This window comes from Artibeus jamaicensis, unplaced genomic scaffold, assembly GCF_021234435.1.
Source record: "Artibeus jamaicensis isolate MK-2021 breed Jamaican fruit bat unplaced genomic scaffold, CSHL_Jam_final contig_519, whole genome shotgun sequence".
NCBI lineage: Eukaryota > Metazoa > Chordata > Mammalia > Chiroptera > Phyllostomidae > Artibeus > Artibeus jamaicensis.
Window position 1 is genome coordinate 49,183,524 of NW_026521871.1, and position 23,259 is coordinate 49,206,782.

Below are 23,259 nucleotides of genomic sequence, written 5' to 3' on the forward strand. Positions count from 1 at the left end.
TTCACCGTGTGTGGTTGCCTGTCCTGTGGTCCCCACTGGAGACCTGGCCTGCAACGGAGGCATGTGCCCTGACTGGGAATCGAACTGGTGACTCCCTGGCTCGTGTAGCCCACGCTCAATCCACTGAGCTACACCAGCAAAGGTTAAAACATGATTTTCCGAAGTTGTTTAGGTCCCCTCCTCCCTTTCCCACCCCCTCAGTGTGGTCACGTGATTACCTTGTGACCAGTCAGATTCATTTGTTACGGTCCGAATCCCACCCTGGATTGCCTCTCGTTCCCCACGTTCAGACTGATGTTTTTGTTTGATTTTTAAGAACTTTAAAAATAATTTTTAAAATGCGTCCTCTTGTCACCCATTCAGAACTTTAAAAATAATTTTTAAAATGCGTCCTCTTGTCACCCATTCTGTTCATCTTTCCCCACTTCTTTAATGTATCATGAATGGCCAACTCTACGTCTGCTTCTGCTGACCCTTCTTCCCTCTGGGTTCCAGTCTCCCTTTCCCGTTCTTGTCCGGAATTGTTACTGGGTGCTGGGCGTGGTAGATCACACATTGTAGCGGTTCTGGGCCATGTTCAGTTACTGTGAAGACTTGGTTTTAGGTCTTCTTGGGGCAGACCTATTCCATCTTTGCCCTTACTCCTAGGCATGGCCCCTACCGTCGGGCGAGAGTCTTTTTGGTCTCAGCCGAAAGCTTGGGGTGCTCTCTGAGGTCTCACAATGTTTCCCCAGGAATGTGTGAGCTGTGGTATCTCTTCTCAGTTATCAGCCTCTTAACAACTCTTTCCCCCCTTGGGCTTCCCATAGTCTCACCCTGGAATTGCATCTTCTCAGTAGTTCCCTACATTACTCTTTCCACCACCTCTTTCCAAATACCCGCAGTCTTAGCAACGCCTAAGTCTGCTCTCTGTTTCTTCCTTTCTCTGCTTGAACTCTCTCCCCAGTGTAGCAGTTTAAGAAATATCTTCGGGGAGAAAACCAGGATAAAAGTGGGATTCACCTTTCCTACTTTCTTTCCCTCGAGGGTCGTAGCCTGGAAATCTTTGCCACCTAATGCCTGCGAACAATTACTTTGTATATTTGTTCAGCTCTTGTAGTTGTTTCCAAAGAGAGCATCAATTCAATACTTGCTAGTGTACTATGATTGATCAATTTTTTAATTTAAGTAAAAGTGCTTGCGGCATTATAGGATTTCAATTATTCTGTCAAGCAGGTAGGAGGAGAGGTATGTGTGCAGCTGATGTGACAGAGGAACTTTATAGAGATTTATGAAGTTATTTACAGAGAATTGTCAACTGCATCATTATTTCTACAAAAACAAACGATCGTCTAAGACAACCACAGTTACAGGTTTCATTTGAACGTAATTTTTTTTTTGTGTGCTTAAAACCTTCACAATTTTATAAGACCCTTTTGTTCAAACAACACTTGTAAGATTTGATATATATTAAAAAAGAATGGGACAAATAGCTGTCAATAGTCACATAAATTTCCATATTGCATGGGAAATCAAGATTGATATTTTAAAATAGCAAAAGCTTTATCAAATTGCATCCTTCATCAGGTTTATAATGCTACAGAAACATTTGTCTTCCGGAGCTCCAGGGGAGAAGACAGTCCTTCAGCTCCTTTCTTCAGATGCTTTGCTTGATTGCGAAGTTATGTGCTTTTAGAGCCAGACTCTGAGATTTCATTTCTTTAAAACACTTCATTTATTAGTGTTATAAGCAAAAATCAGGTTGGCAGAGCTCAGATTTCCTTGGAGAAATGACTGAAGATTTTAATTTAATGACAGTGAGTTAACTAGGCATGGAGTATTTTTCCTCTATCATGATAAGATGGGCTTTTGTGATTACTGTATATCTTCCCTTGCTCCCGAAGGCACTGAGCATCATCAGATCGATCTTCATGATCCTTCCTGGGACTGTGAAAGTGAAGCCCTGTGGACGACACACTGGAATGAACTACAGCCTAAGTCACCAAATCATTAACCAGAACACATTCTACTGCTTCACTTTCAGGGAAAAAAAAAGAAGCAAATGATACCAAGGCAAGCGCCGAACAGGGACCTCATCGTCAGATGTGTACGGATGAAAATACAGGTACGAATGAACCTCTTATACTCTTTTAGATCTGTGTCTAGAATATTGTATAATGATTACTGGTTCTGAAAGTTCAAGCAGAGTGCAGAATCAAAAAAAGTCTGAGCAATCAAACTTTTAATAAGAACACTTTTTAAAAACTATTCCAGGTGTTTCATAATATTCTGGGTTTTAGGAGTAGAAAATTGTAAGAAAAGAAATCAGGTCTGTGCATTAGAGACACTAGGACCTAGGCCACCTCTTGTCTGCCACCTTTATTAAATCCACCACTACTATACACTGTCTTATTAATCCATTGTCACACTGCGGAATTCGCCATTACTCGAAACTACCTCATTTCTGATTCAAATAGTGCAAACACGTAGGATCTCATTCATGACCTTCCTTCCTTCCCACTGGCTTCATTAACCACCCCCTACAACTGTTCTTCCACTAGGTCCTTCCAGTTGACTTGCCCCTCCACCTCCCCATTCCTTTATGAATCCATTCACCTACCCATTTATCTGCACCTGTTTCTACCTTCTATTTTCTTCCCATTACGGATAGATTCTAGGAATCAATTCAATTACTTTCTAGCAAATTCTCTGGCGAATCCCAACCCGAGGTGAACTGGCCTGTCTTCCCCATGTCTGCACCCGGGCTGCGGAGTACAATGGGAGAAAAGCACAGTGGGGGAGATGAGTCCCTCTACACATTCGTGGTCAGGGATCTCAACAAAGCTGTTAAAAGTCCTCGGCAGCTTGGTCTGCAAACTTCTGCAAAGCATTCTATTCTCCCAACTTCAACTCTCATTGTCAACTGACACCCTCATCTGTCCCTTCGCTGGAAAAGCGAAAGCTCTTACGTGGGAACGTCATTCAGCCAGCTGGTTCCCCTCTTCCTACAAAGACCAACTCTTCACCATGGGCTCTACATTCCAACTCCTCAGTTTTCTTCAAGAATACCAATTGTTTCCGCTTTCTGATTTTATTTCAGTCTTTTTCTGTCTACTAGATCTTTCCCATAAGCTCTTATGCATGCTCTAATTATAACAAAACAACAAATCAAGAAACCGACCAATCGCCTGTCTGCCACCCTCAATAACAATGGCAGCTCTAGAAACCGCTGACTTCTCCAGTTGCCGTGACCCCCTCCCCTTCATTCTCAAACTTTGGGCCTGTGCTGAGTGTCGCTTCTCCTAATCCTCAGCCCCTATATCCTCCGCAAACCCTCCAATCTTAATTTCTGTTTTAAACATTCCTTGGAAGCACTTCTTGTGAAAGTCACTAATTATTTTCATGTCATGTAATCTGATATACTCTTTATAGCCTCCGGTCATGTAAGCTCTCAGAATCCCTCTACAAAGCGGAACACCCCCTCCTTCGAAACACTCCTTCCCTTTGGCTCCTGAGTTTCGTACTGTCCAGTTTCCCTCCTCTCTCTCACCTCTTCTCTTCACCCTTCGGCTGTCACTTCTCCCCTAACCTGTAAGCGTGGGCACGCCCCAGGGCACCATCGTACCCTCTTCTCACCCTGCATTCTGCCACCCAGATGTTTCCATCCATCCCCGTGGCTTCAATTGCCGCCTGTCCTCCAACAACTTTCAAACTCTGTCTCCCGCCCGGACTTCTGCTCTGAACTTTCCGCTCAACAACTCCATCTTGTTGCCCCTCTGACTCCTCAACACGAGCACATCTAAACCTGAACTCATGATGGTGCTTCATGCCCTGAGCCTTCTCTTATAGTAGATGCTTCCCCGACCCACCTGGGTGCTTCAACCATGTGCCTTGGAGCTACCCTGGACTCCTCCTCTTGTATTTTGAATAGAGGAATAATTTCAATATAATATGGTAAATATCAAGATGGAGGCATATAAATTACAAAATGGAACAAAGATAAGGGGCATTTCATCCAACTGAGGAAGTCTACAAGTGTAACTGACATAGGGGGCTCAGAGGGTAGCCTTGGACATGAAATTCATGGAAAGCAGGTGGGCAACAATGCAGTGCTTATTATAGTTGGTTCCCGGCCTTACCCACTGCTAAGACCGCAGGCCACATGAACACTTAAGTTTTTCTATAAGCAAATGCAAGTCCAGAAGATTGGTTGCCTTCTTCAGCCAGGAAAAATTATGGGGGAGGATTTGTTTTACTTTCATATTGTACATTCGAAATGCCATCATTTTTATAGAGAAGGAGAAGCACAGTTCTTATTTTTTTTAAATCACAAACAGATTAAGAAAGGTACATACTTATAAAACTAAGCACACCTTGACAAAATAATGTTTTCTACAGAGAGAGAGAGAGAGAGAGACCACTTTATGTTAAAATTGGAATTCTTAAAATAACCTTGCTGGGAATCTGACATAAGTCAGACTAGTCTTCCATGACACCCCAGGACACAGAAGCACCTCTGGATTTTCAAAGACACTCGATTCGTGGTGGAGGGCACAGCAGACCTCTGGGGCTCAGACAGAAGCCCCTCTCTCCCAGAGTTCAGGCTGGGATCACAGACATGCAGCCACACACAGGGCGATGTCCACCAGTGGAAGTATGTGAGGATTACAGAGATAGCCCAAAGGCGGGGTGTGCCCTTTAACGAGGGGAGACCTTAGCTAGGTTGTTTAGGATGAATAGGAGTTCACCACACGAACAGAATGGGGAAAGGCATTCCGGGGGAAGGGAACAGTGTGTTCAAAGGTGCATCTTTGGATCATACATAGAATGTTGCTGATCTACATCAGTGAGGGGTGGTGGTAGGAGATAAAGGGGTAAGGTGGACGGGTGAGTCTTGTGCACGGTATTAACTAAGAAGCAAGGACTTTGCTCCATAACCAGGAAGAGCCTCTGAAATTTTTGAGTGAGGGAAATGAAAATCAAGGAGGCAGACTGATGCCTTTGGTTGCTTGTTCTGGACCCATTTGCCCCATGTGTAGAAAATCATGGACTTATTTATCCATACACAATTCTAGTGTAAATTCCTATGTTTGTGGGTAAAACAATGTATTGTATAATTTTAGATGTAACAAAAAACAATGTCATTATTAAAATTGCATTTGGAAAATTGCTTTTCTTCTTACATGTTTATCTGGCTTCACTATACTAAGCACAGGTTTTACTCCTAAAATATTTGCTAAGTATATTGTCTGTGTGCTAAGGGTGCCAACCTGGGGTCACACTTGTTCCCCTCCTAGAGCAGCCAGGGTCAGGCAGCATTCGTTGGATCAGAAAGGGCTTTGCACAAGTCCCTGAGGCAGTCGTCGGTGGGCCATGTGGCCTTAGGATTGCTTTACTCTGTCCTTGTTTTACTCTGTCCTTTCTTTACTCCGTCCAGAGAAAAGAAAGCCACGAAGCTTTGTATCGTCTCCCAGGCAGGTGGTTAACTCCAAGACAATCAGAGCCCCACGATGCTGTGTGTTTTCGCAGCCTCCGTAGGTCCTCAGATCAGTACTGGGTTTTGGCAAGAGACTGCTCTCTGGGAAAAAGCACTCCATGAAAAACAAACATCTGTATGGCATTTACCCAGAACTGCCCCCTCCCCCCCTCCCCCCGCCAAAGAATCTATGTTCACTGTACAAATCTGTAAACATTTCGGTTGCCAAGGACACCCATGGATAAACAAGGATAAATAGATAAAGCCGTCCTCCCAGACTGCATTGGTAGTTACGAACTTTACTTCCCACATGTATTTTTGCTGCGCTGGACTCCAACACGGCTCCCCGCCACCGTCTTCTACTGTGTAAATCTCCAGCCAGCCAGAGGAGAGCATTAGCTCCGGCCTGAGAGGCTTTAGAAGCCTGTCAAGGACTCTAAGGGGGGGTGGTGAATGTGAAATGAATTTACTCTGTAGTGATAATGCTTTTCAGAGCAGAGGAGTTGGGGTTGAATGGCCCCAGGGAAGGTGTGGTCAGTGAAATAGTCCTGGGCCTGAAATGGACCCTTCGAACCACCAATTTTGATCCCAGAAGCAGCTCTTGGACAGGACCCCTGGGGTGCACTCCTCACTTGCAGGAAGCCATGGGCATCCTTCTGACAGCCCAGGGCTCACAGCCTGGGACAGTTCATTGAGCTCAGCTCCAGCCCAGTCCTGGTTTGCTGAATGTTCCTGACTGCTGCTCCCCTCCCAAGCACTCTGATTGGCCGCTTTTTCCCTTTCTTCCCTCTCAAGCACTCTGATTGGCCGCTTTTTCCCTTTCTTTGTTACCCGTCCCCCTTTATTGGGCCAACTAGAATGGGCATGAATTGACATTTTTTTGCCATTATTTTTCTTTCCTTTAATCTTACAGAGCTAAGCATATTGGTATATGATTACTGGCTTTCAAAGATTTGTTCTTACACCTGCTATTAGAAAACCACATAGTGTCAAGGTTAGGAATGCAGACTAGTCTACCCTGATGGAGATCTTGGGGCCCCCACTTACTAGCTGCAGTCCTCCGATTTCTCTTTTGCAAAATCGGGCTCTTGTGAGGTTGTGAAGATTAAATGAATTAAATATATAAAGTCCTTGAATTGTGCTTGGCTTGTATCTCCTGATATGTATTTGCTGTTATTATTCTTACTGGGGACTTGGGTCTATTCTCATTTTGTCTCTCTTTTGAGTAGCTCATCTATTTTCCATTTAAAAAGTGCCCCCTCTGTTATAAATCATGCAAGTGTGTACACTTGAGTCTGTATACACTTCTGAGATGTTATTCTGTCCCATCGATCTGTCTGGTCCATCTCCTAGCCAGTCCTCTACTGTTTTAATTAGTATAGTTTATGACGAGTGAGCACGTGTACCTGGTAGGACAAGACCTTATTCTCCCTCAAAAGCCTTGGTTCATTTTGGTCCTTTACACTTTCGTAAGAAGTATGGGATCATCTAATCAATTACCTGAAAATATGATATTTGAGTACATGAAACACAGAGTTTATCCTTATATTATTATTTATTAATTATTGTATTATTTTCCATCCGAACAACTGTAAACCTACTTTTGCCCTTCCCTGTATGTATCTAAGAACAAAAACACAGCGATAACTAATGTTTGTTGAGGGTCTGTCTACGTGTTCGGTACTGAAGTAGAATGAAAACTCAGTTCCTGCCTTCAAGAAGCTTATACTTTAATGAGGAGAGAGAAAAACAAACAATAAATGATAGAATTCTTGTTTATAAAATTGGTATTATAAAAAATGTATCTATACAGTCTTTATTTTGTCTCCTGTTCATTTCTTCAACTGTTTCTCATTCACAAGTGTGCTTTTCGAGAGGGTTCAGGTCCCGAAAAATAGAGATGTAGTTAACCCTCTTCAACTGCCGCACAGAATGCTGTTGCATGAATTTGCCACACTTTATCCATTTCTGCAGTGAACATCTGGTTCACATTTTGTGACTTGTGTGTATGTTCCAAATGAAGCTGTGGTCTGCATTGCTGTGTATACCTCTCTGTGCAGATGTGCGCTGATGTCCCTAAGACGTATACTCCGGAGTGGCGTACCTGGGCCTTCACAAGCACACGTGCAGTTTGGCTGCCTACCGTGGACTGGCCCTCCCGAGTGGGTCTTCTGAGTTACAGTCCCACCCACTGTGCCTGAGCAGTCCTGTTTGCCTGCATCCTCATTCATTTCATGTTAGGCTATTTAACTTTTACCAATGTGGTACTCTTGTGGAATTATATCTCATTGTTTTAATTTGTATCTTTCTGATAATTGATGAGTTTGAATATATGTTGATATGCTTATGGGTTATCTATTGCTTCCTCTTACAAATTTCCTGTTCACATCATTTGTCTCATTTGCTATCGGGTTGTCTTTCTCTTATTGATTTGTAGTTCTTTCAAGATTCTGCACAGTAATTCTTTGTGTGTTCCATGATCCATGAGTTGCATTCTGCCAGTGCTGCTGGGTTTTTGGCCATGCTTATGGCTCTTCTGATGTACAGTAGTTTTTCATTTTGATGTTGTCAACTGCATCATCTGGAAAGTTAATTACGTCAGCATTATACATGGACATATCCATTTCTCCCCGCTGATTTGTAGTAACATCCCTATCATACCTCAGGTTCTCTGTATAGCTGGATTCGTTTCTGAGTTCTTTGTTATTCCCCGCTGGTGTATTTGCCCATTTCTGGGCAATGCCAACTATTTTAATTACTGTGTCTTAGTAATACATTTGGATATCTGGTATAAAAAGTTCTGTTATTCTTTCAGAATAATCTGAGTGATTTTTGGTTCTGTGCCATTTCATCAGATCAGTGTGTTGTGTTCCAAAGAAGATCATTGGTAATTTGAATAAGAAACACATAGAATTTATGAAATCAATTTTGGCAAATACTGCATCCTTATGATATAGATATTTTTCATCTATAAAAATCTTTTATTTATTCACAGTTCTCTTATACACTCACCCAAGGTGTTGAAGTTTTCCTCCTACAAGGATTTACACATTTTAACTTTTGCTTTCATTCTAAATATCTCGACTTTCTTGTTGCTATTGTAGATAAGAAGTGTCTTCGTTATTCTTTTCCATACCCCCTCTCTGCCTGGGTATTTTTCCATGTTCACTTGGTGGTAGATCTCATCTGTATGTCAGATACACTTACGTTTATTTCTCATCCTCTCTCTCTTTCTTACAATCTCCCGATCCAGGTGGCCAATCCCTTCTTTTCACAGCTGCCTGGAGCCCTCACAAGTTTCTCAGACTGGGCGTGCCCAAGACTGAACTCTCGAATGGCGTTCCCTCCCTCCCTCCCGTGTTAAACCTGTCTCATCACAGTGGAATGAATCATCATCTAACCTGACTTCCCTTGGAGAAATCCTGTTTGTTCTTCTTTCCGGCCCACATTAATCCACCTGCATGTCCTGTTCAGTGTTGGTCTTCCCGCCTCGTTTCTTGCTCATTTTATACTGTGGTCCCCAGCAATTCTGAGGCCTGGGCCAATGCTTCTGCTACAGACCAGTCTTCTGTGCAGCATCATCAGCACTACATCCTCAGGTTTAACAATATTTGTTGAATAGATGCGTGTGCAACTGAACCCGGACCCCTGCCGTCTTCCCCACCTCTGCAAACCGCTGTTGGGCATCGCTCTGGCTGTGAGCCTGTCAGTCTCCTTGTCCTGTCACTTCCTGTGAACCCCACATCCACTCTGTCCTCAAGTCCTAATAATTTTGCCTCCAAGATCTGCCTTCACTGCCACTGCCCTGTGGGAAGCTTCTGTCCTCTCTCACTAGCCTCCTCACTTCCAGTTCTGCCTCCTTCCAATTTGTATTGCCAGAAGCCTGCGTGATCCTCGTGGAACGTGAAGAGGGAGAGGTACCTCCTCTGGCCAAGATCTGTCAGTGCCGTCTAATTCTTTCTGTTCTCCAGCTCACCTTTAACCGTCTTGCCCACATGTCACGCTCCAGCCTCACGGTGTCAGCCCCATCCCCTTCTGTGGTGTCTTGAGCACATCGGAGCCTTCTGTCTGGAGCTCTCTCCTCTCCTACACATGGATGGCTGCCTCCTTTAGATCTCAAATTAATTGTTTCTTCTTCAGGAATCCTTCCCCAGCCCCTCAATCCAAATTTATCTCTCCGTTATACTCTCTCTTACAACCTAGGAGCCTAATCACATTTCAATTAGACATTGGCTACATTGTTCATAATACGATCTGTTCAGGTCCCCTTCATGGTACCCTCCACTCCGTGAGTATCCGCACCTTCTCTGTCTTGCTCACCACTGGCACTGAGTAGGCACTCCATAAGTAGCAATATTTGAGTGAGTGGCTGAGTGTTACTGTTGTATTTGGCTGTATCTGCCTTCCATCTTTTCCTGTGTATGTATTTGCATATGTCACCTGGCCTCCCCTGTCGGTGGGGTTTGCTGTGGTCACAAACAGTCTTAACAGCTCCCACCACCAGTACAGAGAGTCCTTGCCAGCCTGAAAATTAGCCCTGAGGTCACTCAACATCGCTAGCACATCAGTTTCTCACCTACTCGAGGCAGGGTCTGTGTGTCTCTCTCCTGCTGAGGTCACCCTAGTCCCCTGCCGAGAGCGCTACCCCTGCTGGTGTCTGAGGGGACATGAGGAACTGCGAGTGCCCGGATGTAGTCTGCCACTCTGACTCTCAGCTGGCTGCAGCTGGCACGGCTGGCTGCCTGGAGCTGACGCCACATATGAGCAGTGTAGCTTCCTGCTGCCTTCACTTGATAGTGTGGACTTATGTTCAGTCTCTTCATCAGCCCCTTTTAAAATGGCCGCGTAATAGTCAATTGTTCTTCAGGTAGCTAGCTAATATTTCCATGATTCATTAAGTATAAAAACATTAATAATGAAATAAAATCAAAGGCTTACTGCTTATGTTGTATTTTTATAAAAATGCTAGGATTCTCTTGCCGATCTTCTTGCCTGTAATAAGCTAGTCTGATTTTTAAAAATGTATAGAATTTTAAATGCTTCACTCTTTCTGTGCTGGAAATTTCTTAAAAGACCACCCCCTGGTTCTGGGTAATATGCAAAATTAAGCTTTGGATTCCTACCACTTACCCCACCTGCCCCCATGTCCCTACCAGTAAGTACAATTCCATTTGCTATTTTTAATCCATATTCATACATTATTACTGAAATTATATTTAATTTCTGTCTCCTGTCATGGAATGAGAGGTTAACATTTTTATTGCTCTTGAGGGCTTTGATTTTCAGAGAATAAAATTAAATTGTGAAATGGAGGGAAGGTGTAACAGAAATTCATTTAAAATGTTATAAATATTTTAAGCACTTGAAGTTAATTCTTCGTTTCAAAGTAATAGTGTTTTAAATGCTATAGTTTTCATCTTTTTCTCAAATCCATCTTGTTCTATGAAAATTACAATTTCCGGTTACTTCAGCTTTTCCTTACAATTATTCCTCATCATTTGAAGGCAGAGAGGGTGGTGGCAGCGTGGGTTCAATGAGAAATCATAGCCGCATGTAAGAAGGCGCTGGGAAAAGGAAGAAGAGACCTGGAAGGAGCCCTTCCTCCTTTGCTAAGCCTTCTGTGCTTGGTGATTTTATGGACGAATTCTGCCGGCTGTGGAGCACATTCAAGGGGGAGAGAGAGAAGACAAGCTAAGGGGGCAGACGCCCCAGTTCTCTCTCTTCTTCAGATGAAACCTCAGCATCACGGCAGGGGTGTGTTACCCTGTGGAAGGAATGTCCAGGCAGGTTTGAAATTGTGTGTGTGTGCGCGCGCGCGCACGCGCTTGTCGGGGGGGGATGGTGGTTCCTCCTGACACGCTTCAACAGAAATCGTGGGGACAGACTGCCAACCCTTGGGGGGCAGCCTGCCTTCATCCGTGGTGGCCCATGGGTGAGTGCACAGCTTTGGTTGGGGAGCTGTCTAGGACAATGGCTCCAAGAAAGGGCTCTTGACCCCCTATATGTAGTGCATGGCCTGTGTGCGAACTGGGAGTTACCTGGGCGAATGTGGAGGAGCAGAGAGGGCAGCTGGATCAGAATAGGAAGCTGCTGAGTGGGGACCAGTGACTTTGGTAGGGTCAAGTGGTCAGCAGTGACAGGTGTCATTCATACTAGGGGGGCCAGGTGAGGCCACACAAGGCACCCTACAGCAGAGTCCAGCCAAAGAGGACACGACCCAGACCAGCCACCCCTTCCCTCCTTGCCGTGAGGACTTTCAGGCTCTCTAGACTCTTAACTCACCTTGAGATGGAATTGGAAAAGGTCAAGAACAGTCCTGCTGGAGAATTGAACTTTAGTTAGGAAGACAGAGTTTACACCGGAAGTGATCCGGGCAGTCTAAACTCAGGAGCTCAGTTTCTGAGGCCTTTTCCCTGTCTTTCCCAGCCAATATTTAGCAAGCGATGGCTTATAATATCACATCAACTATACAATTAAAGAGAATGAAAAAGCTGTGATTTGGGGGAAGGTACACCTGAATTAAGTTTGAATAAATTTGATATTTCTTGCTTTGTTAACTTAATTTTTTATTCCTGAGCATATATGAAACATCCCATTCCTTAATCCATATCACATATTAAGAGGTCTTGGGCCTGGCCATGGGCTTCCTTTGGAGTTTTGATATCTGCAGCCAGAATATTGTCCTCACATACGGCTCAGGTCCCAGCTAGTCAGAGTCAAGGCTTGTGTCCTGTCCTTCCCCTGGTGAATTCCTAACACAAGACAAGGGCAGGCCCTTGCTCATGGCTCTGAGGGACCTGGAGGACAAGAATCAAGAAACTGTTCTGTCTTCCACATGCTGACCTGCACCCACCCTTCACTTCGCATAGCCTGCGCCCATTTCCACGTCACAGCTCCTGCTGGTCCATGTAGAGTCGAAGGAGTGTGTGGGCTGCAGTAGCAACATGTCACTACTACTTGCCTTGTCTTCCCAGAGGACCACCCAGGACTAAGAGTCACATGTCACTTCTATTAAATAGTCACCACACATCCCAACTGCTTTTTAAGAAAAGGTGGTAGAAAGGAAGGAAAAAAGTCCATTTTATGTTCAGGGTTCTGGTCTCCACCTGGGGTCGCCTTAGGGACCAGTAAAGTCGATATCAATGACACTGGGGGTCACGTAGAGATGCTGGTGCCATCTCTAGAATGCATAAATAAATGTCAGTGTTGATTAAAGCTTTCTAATTAGTCTGCATGAGTTAGGAAAAGGTGGAGTCAGTTCGAAAAGTCTTTTAACCTTTTTTCTCTAAGGAGCAGCATTTTATAAATTTCCAGGTTAGTTGGAAAGGTCCCTTTCTGCATTGCCTTTTTCACTGAACAGACACTGTTGCCTGAGCCAGAGCAGAGGTCCCTGTGGGGGCCTGGGACTGCTAGAGAGCATCTGGGGACAGGCAGGGACAGGCTGAGGGCCCTGCAGCTGTGGTGAAGCACCCATTGTTCATTCTCTCGCTTCAATCAAGCATCTACTGAACATCTGTTGTAAACATGACCTTGTACAAGGCTCGGAGGACAGAAGATTCAAGGAGACAATGACACTGTGAGGCTGACTCTAAAGCCTCCAGATGCTCTCCTGGAATCACGCACAGTGAACAAGGTCAGAGCACAAAAGAGGGAGGAGTAGTCATTTCTCCTGGGGAGAAGGGAAGACTCTGGAAAGTGTTCTGAAGAAGTGGCGTGGCTTTGGGCTGAGCCGCAAAGTGGTGGAGGTATTTGCTATGTATTCACTGGGTAGGAAGGGAGTAGAGGGGAGGAGCCCTGTGGGACTAGGACTGAAGGTTTGAAATAATTCTACCTCTTGGGGGCTGGGAACAGCTGGGCTGGATGCACTGGCCAGGGGAGGGTCTCTTCTCGAATGAAAGCCTTATTATTAAAGAACCTTCTCTTCTCCATGACTCACGCCAACATTTCATTGGCCAGAATGTGGTCATGTGGGAAGCTGTATATATTTAATTGGGCATATCACTTTGCCAAACAAAAGGTTTGTTATTGAAGAAGGGCGAGTGAGTATTGAGTTCTCACCTCGTCGTATTGACCATTATGAGTTGTATATTTATTATTATTATTAATTATTATGTTCTCTTAGAGAGTTCACTTAACTTCTTCAGGCCTTTTCTCCTCATCTCTAAAATGAGGACAGTGGAGGCAACTCTGAGGCGTTACTTTGGGAATGAAGAGATGATGAATATAAAGCATCGGAGTAGGTGCTCAATAAATAGTGGGTGGAGGTTCTTGTTTTCCTCCCTTTGGTTCCTCTCACTTCCTTTCCCTCCTTCAAATACTTGCCTCATTTTCTCCCCCTCTTTAGTTTTAGAGCACCATATTTTTTGGACTGTAAGATGCACTGTTTTCCCCCAAATTTGGGAGGAATAGTAGTTGTTAATGCTACTGCTGAGTTTTGTTTACATTTACGCTGGTGAAATATTATGTTATTTATGGGATTAAATATTTTACCACATTTTTTGCTTCAAAATTTCTTTTCCTATTTTCCTCCTCTAAAATCTAGGTGTGTTGCATGGTCCAAAAAATAAGGGTATATGGAAACATCTGGAAAGCTTAGAGAAGATTATATTGTACAATTTCCAAATCAGTTATTTTTCTCTTTATCCTGCCAGACAGTTCATAATTATCTTTGCTCTGTAATTACGTGGTATTTTTTCATGAAAACTTCATGATTTGTTTTTAGCCACTAAAGTAAATAAACACATAATTAATGCTTGAACTAAATGTCATTGGAGATATAGATGTTATATAAAGAACATGTCTGAGGAACTCAATGGAGTTAGGTCATTTGAATAAATTCTTAGTGAAAGAGAAAGAGAATTTAAAGGCCCTCTGAGTTAAGCATTATTATTTGTTGGTCCTCTCTGATATGGACAGAATGTTTGGGTCCCCCAAACAGTCACATGCTGAAATCTAATCCCCAACCTGATGGTGTTGAGCAGCGGGGCCTCTGGGAGCCAATTAGGCCATGAGGGGGGAGATCTCGTGATTGAGGGATCTGGGTGCCTGTAGACAGAAGACCTCTAAGAGCTCCTTCGCTCATGCTACTGGCCTATGAACCAGGAACTGCGCTCCCTAAACCAGATGCTGAATCTTCCAGGGTCTTGATCTTGGACTTCCCAGCCTCCAGGACTGTGAGAAATAAATTTTTGTTGTTTATAAGCTGCCCAGCTTTTGGCATTTTTGTGAGAGTAGCCCAAACGGGTTAAGAAACCCTCTTTTAGATGAGGAAACAGTATATTAATGTGGAATTGTGTTTGGTCACTTGTAACTGAAATCACAGTGGTTTAAACAAGGTGGGGGGGTGATCGTGTCTCATGTATAGGCACTCCGTGTTCAAAGTCAAGGCCGAGACGAGCAGCCCCCCAGGGCTAAGGCTCCTCCAGGCTTTGTGCTTCACCAGGAGTCTTCACCTGCAGAGCTGGGCCACTACCCTGATGGCCACTGTGCCCAAGAATAGACTGCTAGACTGTGGTTTGTGCCCATTTTTAACTCTGCTAGGTAACTCCAAACTTTCTAAAGTGGCACAACTTTCCAAGCACAGGTGGAACACGGAACAGTACTGACTATGTGCTAGAACATCATAAAGCAAATCTCAGCAAATCTCACAGTCATGGGGCATTAGAATTCGCTGTCAATATAACGGAAATAACCCCACACACTTCGAAATTTTATGACAGATTTTTCAGAAGAATTAATGAGCCAGGGAAGAATTCGTTCACATCTAAAAGAAAGTGAAAATGATTTATTTTAATACTTGTGGTGTGCAGCTGAAGTTGTATCTGATGGAAAAGGTACAGTCTCAATGCATATGTGAGGAGCATTTGACTCAAGGACAGAGAAAGAGAAGAAGAAAGTAAACAAAGAAAACTGAAGAAAAGAAATAATAACTGCATACAGAAATGAAGGAGCTAGGGAAAAAATGAGCAAAGACAAGCAAGAAAACCAAGAGCTTGTTTTTGAAAAGTATGTAAAGTAGATTACTTCTGGCAAGAGTAATAAAAAAAATGAGAGAACATGTAAATATATAAACTATTAAGGGAGCTGTAAGTATAAATTTATTACAGATTTTAAAGCTACTATGGGGTGTCTAATTCGCAGCGCATGGGCTGCATTCATCCCAGGATGGTTGTGGATGCAGCCCAACACAAAACTGTACACTTACTTAAAACATTATGAGATTTTTTTGTGATTATGTGTTGCAATCTATTTAATGTGTGGCCCAAGACAACTCTTCCTCTTCCAGTGTGGCCCAGAGATGTCAAAAGGTTGGACCCCCCTGCATAAGAGAATAGTAGGAATAACATTACGTCCATATCTATAAGACTTTAAAAAGAAATGATTTTTCCAGTATAAAAATTTGAACAGTTCATAAAGTATGGTCCTATTTTTTGTTAAGTATATATTTACATGTAAATATTCTAAAAATATGCAAATATTGTATAAGTGGTTAATTATGGAATAAGAACTTAGGAATTTTTAGTATTTCCATTCATCAGATTTTAAAATTTTCAACAGCGAATGTAGATTCAAAAACCCATGAAGGCCAGGTCGGGAGGAACAGAGGGAAGCGCCTACCTGCCTGTCATCCTCCCTCGGGGACCGTCTCTGAGTTTCCACTCTGGTCCCCACTGTGAGCTTTCTTGCTTGCTCAGGGGGATCCTCACCACCACGCTGTGTGGGGACTCCCAACACCATTCTCTGCCTTTCCTTCTTCAGGGAACCCTCTCCCCAACTTTCAGTCTTTTTCATCCTAGGACATAGGCCCATGCATCTCGGGGGCCTTATCCCTTTGCTGGGCCCATCTCCAGTCCCTGAAGTCCAGTGTGGGCCCCCTGCCTGGCCCCTGCTCCTGGAAGAGGGGGGCTGAGCACGGGGGCACAGGTCTGCGGGATCTGGTCAGAGGGCCGGGGAGTTTGGAGTCCCACAGACACAGATTCAAGTCCTCAGTCTGCCTCTTCTGGGCTTGATGGACTGGGTCACGTTTCCTAGCTGCTGTCCTCTGTGGTTTGCTGATAATGCCGAGAAACGTGAGGTGAAGCACGTAAAACAAACACCATACTCTAGGTGCTCCTTAGTGTTTGGCTTTGGAATATTTATTTTTTTCTAGCTTAAATGGATCACTAAACATAAAGGAGAAAAAAGTCCATTTCCAGAAAGCATTAAGAATGACACACAAATGAATCAACCCTTAATTTAGTTGTTTTCCAAGTTGATATTCCGGGTTGGGAGGAGCAGGGGGTGTGTTCCTGGAGTGGAAGGCTCTCTCTCCTGACCTGCTGTGTTGTGTCCCCCCCACCCCCCCCCCCCCCCCCCCCCTGCGTGGACATTCCCAGTGAGATGAGTCAGAAAACGAGCAAGGAGGGTCCCAGGCTCTCCAAGAACCAGAGGTTTTCCGAGCACTTCAGCATACACTGCTGCCCGCCATTCACCTTCCTCAACTCCAAACGGGAGATCGTGGACCGGAAATACAGCATCTGCAAGAGCGGCTGCTTCTACCAGAAGAAGGAGGAGGACTGGATCTGCTGCGCCTGCCAGAAGACCAGGTAGGGCTCTGCGCTGCCCAGCCTGCACCTGCGCCGGGCGTCGGCCCTTTCTGCTCTCCTCTGTGATGCTGGCCTGGGGCTCTGCACGCCGCTCTTCCCCCGGTCCCTGACCCTGGGCTCCCTGGTAGGTGCTGCCTCTGGAAGGAGCTGGAGGGAGCCTGCAGGCGGGAGGGGGAGCAGGGCCTGCCTCCCTGTCTCCAGCTCCCGCCAGCCTCCCGGCGGCCACAGAGGAGAGCCATGGCTCTCTCCTCCAGCTTCTTTTGGCCCCTCTCAGAACCAGGCGCCGTCCAACGTCCCCTCAGAGGCCCAAGCACCAGCCAGCTGCACCCCCCGCGGTGGTCAGAGCACCGGCCAAGCCACGGTCCCCTCCGAGGTCCCCTCCGAGGTCTGAGCGTCAGCCACGACCCCGCCCAGAGGTCCGACCACCACCAGCCAAGCAGCGCCCCCCTCAGAAGTCCAAGCAGCCGCCGCGCAGCAGCCCCCAGAGAGGGCCAGGCACCAGCCGTGGGGGGTCCCCCATCAAAGCTCCTAGGTTCTGGTAACACCACCTCTTCCCTTTCGTTCCCCCAGGCCTAAGGTTAGTAGCTGCTTCCTGTGTTTACTAACACCTGGGTCACCAAGGACCCTCTCTCAGCCTTGCCAAACCTGTGGCCAACTCCCTGCATTAAACCCCCTCTGTCTGAAATACCTGGTGTGGTTCCTGTTTTCCTCGCACATGCCACTGGCATGGTCTTTGGGTGGCAGCTTCCACGGTTTCCTTTGTCGAGTAGGACCCGGAGTGGTTATTTATCAGTTCAGAGAGCTGATCACAGTGACAGGTCGCGTGAATGAGGATCTCCATTCCTGTGCCGGGAGAAAGGGGCAGTGGCTGCCGCAAGGAATACCTGTGTCCATGTAAAAGCAGAGGCTCAGCCCTTTGGTCCTCCCACTTCATCTGGCGTTAATCTCATTCGTTCACTTACTTGACCATCTAACAAACTTGATTCCATACCTACAGAGTGCGGGAAGGAGGAGGGCAGAGGGCCAGCCAGGTGTTTTGTGATTCACTAGGCTCCAACGAGAGAATAAGTCGTCACAGCACAGGGTGTAGATGTCCTAATATTGTCACAATGATTATGTACCTGAGCAGGGTGCTGCTTCGCGGAGGCCTCACAGGGGTGGTTAGGCTTCAGAAATAGAGGGTAAGAAGCAGGGCCGGGGGTCCTTGCAGAGAGGAAGGGTGAGCCAGAGAGGCATCTGTTCATCCCCGCCATCTTAGGAAGGTTAACAGTTTTTAAAAAAATTATATACTTATGATTGGTGCATTTTTAAAAAAGATTTCATTTATTTGTTTTTAGAGAGGGGGAAGGGAGGAAGAAAGAGAGGGAGAGATGCATCAATATGTGGGTGCCTTTTGAGTGCCACCTGCTGGGGACCTGGCCCGCAACCCAGGCATGTGCCCTGACTGGGAATTGAACCCATGACCCTTTGATTTGCAGGCTGGTGCTCAATCCACTGAACCACACCAGCCAGGGCCACAGCATATCTTGTACCAAACTGAGCCTTGCACACCAGAAGCCCGGAGGACCCATTTATTTCTGCGTGTCTTTTCAAGCCTATTCATCCAGACCCAGTGCACAGCACAGGGCCAGGCTCTGGGCAATTGAGGGAAACGATGCATGTCCCTGGGCCAACTGCTCAGACGAGTGGCCCATCCCTCGGTGATGCTGCTGTTCCCTCCAGGAACATCCCTGAGCTCAACTGCCTCCAACCTCAGCCCACATTCAGTGGTCCCACCTGCCCGATCCCTCTCCTCCACTCCCTTGTCTCACTTCAGCAGATGACAAAATCAAAGTCAAGGAAAGATAACTGATTGTTAGAAGATAAAGATTCTCAGGTGGCTTCAGGTTCTCCATAGCACTTGGTTTTTTAGGAGACCGAGATGGCTCTAGTTTTGAGTCTGAAATGGAAACACCTAGGTGTGGTGTTTTCCTGACCACCCACCATCCTGGGCTAGGCATGGCAGCACGTGACTTCTAGGGTTTAGGGCGAACACACCAACTGAACGACTACATGCTGGTCACACTGGGAACAGAATACAAACACTTCGCTTTCCTTTGTAACTGTAGAAGGAGATTCCTGTCTGTATATTGTTTTCAGTTTGTTTGGAATCATCAGCACCATCATAGAATAATGCAATATAAACCCAAATACTTGACAAGGTAGAACTGACTTCCGAAGCAGGCTGACCCACGAGCAATCACCGATAAAACCAGGTGTTGGGTCGGCTGCCAGCGTTCAGGCTGTCGGGCGGAGGAGGCCTGCCTGCTTTTCAGGCACACGGACACCAACTTATCCCAGATACTTTCTACAACATGACTTGTCTTCCTGTTATCCTTCCTGATGCCAAGACATACACTCTGAATTTCCTCCTTCTAGAAAACCGCGGAGCATTCTTTCTTTCGTGCAGGACTGGGTGAACCAGCCCCTCCAGTCCCTTCCCTGAGCCCTCCCTCCATTTCCCCAGGCAACAAACACTGACTTTGTAGTCAGGCCTTCAAAAGAACTTCGCCCTTACATGTTTGTGGGAAAATTGCATCTAAGCATATATTATGCTTACTTTCATCTCAATGGTTATGCGCTGGGCATCTGGTTTTGGTCTCATCAGCCCATCAAAGTCAGAAATTCCCTGATCGTTTTCCGGGGAACAGCAGAGTTAGGAGAGAGGCCCTAGCACCCTGCTCTCCCATCAGCCTCTTGCCCGACCTGCCTCTCAGGTGGCGTTACTGCTTCTGTGAGTTTGGGTCACAGGACTCTCTCTCGCTTTTTTATGATTTTATTTATTTAATTTAATTTTTATTTATTTATTTTTAAATTTAAATAATTTGTTGTTTGCGCTATTACAGTTGTCCTACCTTCCCCCCTTTCCCCCCCTCCACACAGCAGCCCTCAATCCCTCAGGCAACCCCCCACCATTGTCCATGTCCATGGGTCGTTCATATATGTTATTTGACTAGTCCCTCCCGCTTCTTCCCACCAGTTTATTTATTTATTTCACAGAGAGGGAGAAAGAGAGGGAGAAAAACACTGATGCATGAGAAAAACACAATGATCAGTTGCCTCTCGCACGCACCCCACCGAGGCATATGTCCTGATTGGGAACCGAACCAGCAACCTTGTGCTTTGTGGGATGATGCCCAACCAGCCGAGCCACGCTGGTCAGGGCGGTGACTGAACTCTTGAGTATCGCTCTCCGTACGTCATAAATTCCTTCCCATTCGGGAGCAGGCCTTCCTGCATCATAGTGGGCCGGAGAGCACATGACCTATGCAGAGGCCTGGGTTAGCCAGAGAGGCCTCCAGCCCCGTGAGTGGTGCGTGTTCTCCCAGTCTGAGAGCTCCTCCCCGGTCACACGTCGTTAATCTAGACCTCATGGTTAACCAGTCTCTCTCCAATAGCCTTCATCCCATTTTCGTCCGTCCTCCTGTTACCCTCATCTCACAAATCCCTGATCCTGCATCGGGCTGATGACTCACCTGCACTACTGCACGTTCCCAACTGCTGAGCCCAGGGATGCTGAGCCCAGCGATGCTGAGCAGGCTAGGAAGAGCCTTCTAGCCTTAAGGGTTGGTGCCACCACAGAGGGATGAGCCTCAGCCCTTGTCAACTCACCTGCCCCACCAGCCCTCACACATTTATCAGGATACACATCTGTCTTTAAATCCTTCCCCTCTGCCTCCGAGACAAAGCATGGTTTTCTGACTGGGTCAGCCATACCTATGATCTTCCTTCCTCCACTCCTGTCTCCTCCAGGGTCTGGCATCACACGTGTGTGTAATATACACTACCTCTTCTCACAAACAAACAAATCCCACATTTATTAGATTTATTAAGGTATAATTAGCATGCAGTAAAATCCAACCTTTTCAGCAAATAGCTCTATGCACATAACCACCACCACGATCAAGATATAGAATATTTTCATCATCCCCCAAATTTCTCTCATACTTCTTTTTTGTAGTCAACCCCTAGGCTCCCAAAAACCGCTGATCTGTTTTCTGTCCCTGTAGTTTGTCTTATCCCGAATGTCATGTAAGTGGAATCATGCAGTGTGGAGCCTTCCGAGTCTGGCTTCTTTCACTTAGCGTAATGCATTTTAGAGTAAACCACGTTGATGCATGAATAAATAGTTCTTTCATTTTTATTGCTGAGTAGTATTCCTTTGTATGGGTGTACCTATCACAATTTTCCATTTTAAGATTTAGGTTTTTTCCAGTTTTGTGATTATGAATAAAGCTGCTGTAAACATTCACTTGAACACAAGTTTTCTTTTCTCTTGAGTAAACAACTGGAATTGGTATGATTGGGACATATGGCAATTATAGATCTAAATGCATAAGAAAAGGCTAAACTGTTTTCCAAAGTGGTTGTATCATTTTGTACTCTGACCAGCAATGTGCAGTGCTCTGCATTCTTGTCATCACTTGGTATTGTCAGCTTTTACAATTTTGCCCATTCTAATAGATGTGAGATAACAATATTGAGATGTTATCTCAATAACATCTCACTGTAGTTTTAATTTTGCATTTTCCTAATCATTAATGATGTCGAGAATCCCTTAATGAGCTTGTATACCATTCATCAAAGACATTTACTGGTGAAGTATGTGCTCAACCTTTTGCCCATTTTAAAAAGTGGGTTATTATTTTCTTATTATTGTATTTTGAGAGTTTATAAAATTTATCTGAATACCAATATCTGTTTTGCAAATATTGTCTCCCAGCCTGTGGCTTGCTCTCTCATTTTCCTAACATGTCTTCCATTGAATCAGTTTCAAATTTTGACAAAGTCCAACTTATCATTTTTGAAATGGGTTATATTTTTGTATTGTATGTCAGAATTCTTTGCCCAACACAAGGTCACAAAAGTTTTCTCCTTATGTGTTATTCTAGAAATTTTAAAATTTAGGTTTTATAATTACATTATTATCCATTTCAAGTTACTTTTTGTAAATGGTTGAAGCATAAGTTGAGGTTCAATATTTTTTCATATGCATTTTCAGTTGTTCCAGCACCTTTTGTTTAAAAGATTCTCCACTGAATTACTTTTGCAATTTTGTTGAAAGTCTGTTGACCATAATGTGCAAATTTGTTTCTGGACTTTCTATTTTGTTCTGTTAATTTATATATTTTTGCCTTTTTAATAACACAACACTTAATTAATGTAGCCTTAAAGTATTAAAATCAATTGGTGTGAAGTACCCAGCACTGTTCTTTGTTAAAAAATGTTTTATTTATTTATTTATTTATTTATTTCTGGGGAGCGGGGAGGGGAGGAGAAAGAGGGAGAAAAAGATAGATGGTCTCTCACACACCCCATCGTGGACCTGGCCCACAACCCAGGCATGTGCCCTGACTGGGAATTGAACTGGCGACCTTTTGGATCACAGGCCAGTGCTCAGTCCACTGAACCACACCAGCCAGGGCCCCAGCATTGTTATTTATATTTGAAATTGTTTTTGGCTATTCTAGTTTCTCTATTTTTCCTTATAAACTTTAGTGTCAGTGTGTCAATCTGTACATTATCTTTGATAGGATTTGGAATGAAGTGGTGTTGAATTTATAGATCAATTTGGGGAAGAACTGTGACACTGTTGAATCTATTAACATAGTATACCTCTTCATTCATTTAGTTCCTTTTTTCATTTTATAATTTTCACTACATAGATCTTGCACATATTTTGTTTGCTTTATACCTCAGTATTCTATAAAAATGCTACTGAAATAGCACACTCTTAATTTTAATTTTAATTGTTCATTGTTAGTATTTAAAAACAACTGATTTTTGTATAGCGCTCATGTATCCTGTGGTATTGCTAAAGATCATGCTCACTTATTGTACCACTTTTTGGGGGGTAGACCTGGATTTTCTACATTGACATTCATGTCATCTAAGAATAGGGACAATTTTATTTTTTACTAATCTGTATGCTTAGGTTTGCATGTGGTTTAAAAAGCTATTTCACTTAGAACATTTGCTTCTTAGAGAAATATTTCAACAAATTAAGTCCTGGACAACCTGGCTTTCTGGATCACTGAAAGGGGTAAGATCTTTAGGTTAGGTTGTGGGTTTATACATGCACTTTCTTCAAATTCTTCTTTCAAGATGGGGTTCATCTTTCCTTATCGTTCACTGATTGACATGCTCTCTATCATTAAACTAATGAACGGGCATGGATGC

At 44.5% G+C, this 23,259-nt stretch overlaps 1 protein-coding gene across 3 annotated transcripts in view; it reads left to right on the forward strand.

Annotated features, from left to right (window-relative positions):
* MOBP (myelin associated oligodendrocyte basic protein) overlaps positions 1–23,259 on the forward strand; it is a 40,019-nt gene that overhangs the window by 4,803 nt on the left and 11,957 nt on the right. The window contains exons 2-4 of one of the 3 annotated variants that reach the window (XM_037148326.2): positions 2,024–2,104; positions 16,831–17,040; positions 17,315–17,617. In XM_037148326.2, the coding sequence (XP_037004221.1) occupies positions 16,835–17,040; positions 17,315–17,582 (474 nt within the window). In that variant the 5' untranslated portion in view covers positions 2,024–2,104; positions 16,831–16,834 and the 3' untranslated portion in view covers positions 17,583–17,617. Of the gene's footprint in view, positions 1–2,023; positions 2,105–14,562; positions 14,629–16,830; positions 17,041–17,314; positions 17,618–23,259 lie in introns of those variants that run through there. The other 2 variants (XM_053669394.1, XR_005082928.2) reach the window with 2 other exon arrangements.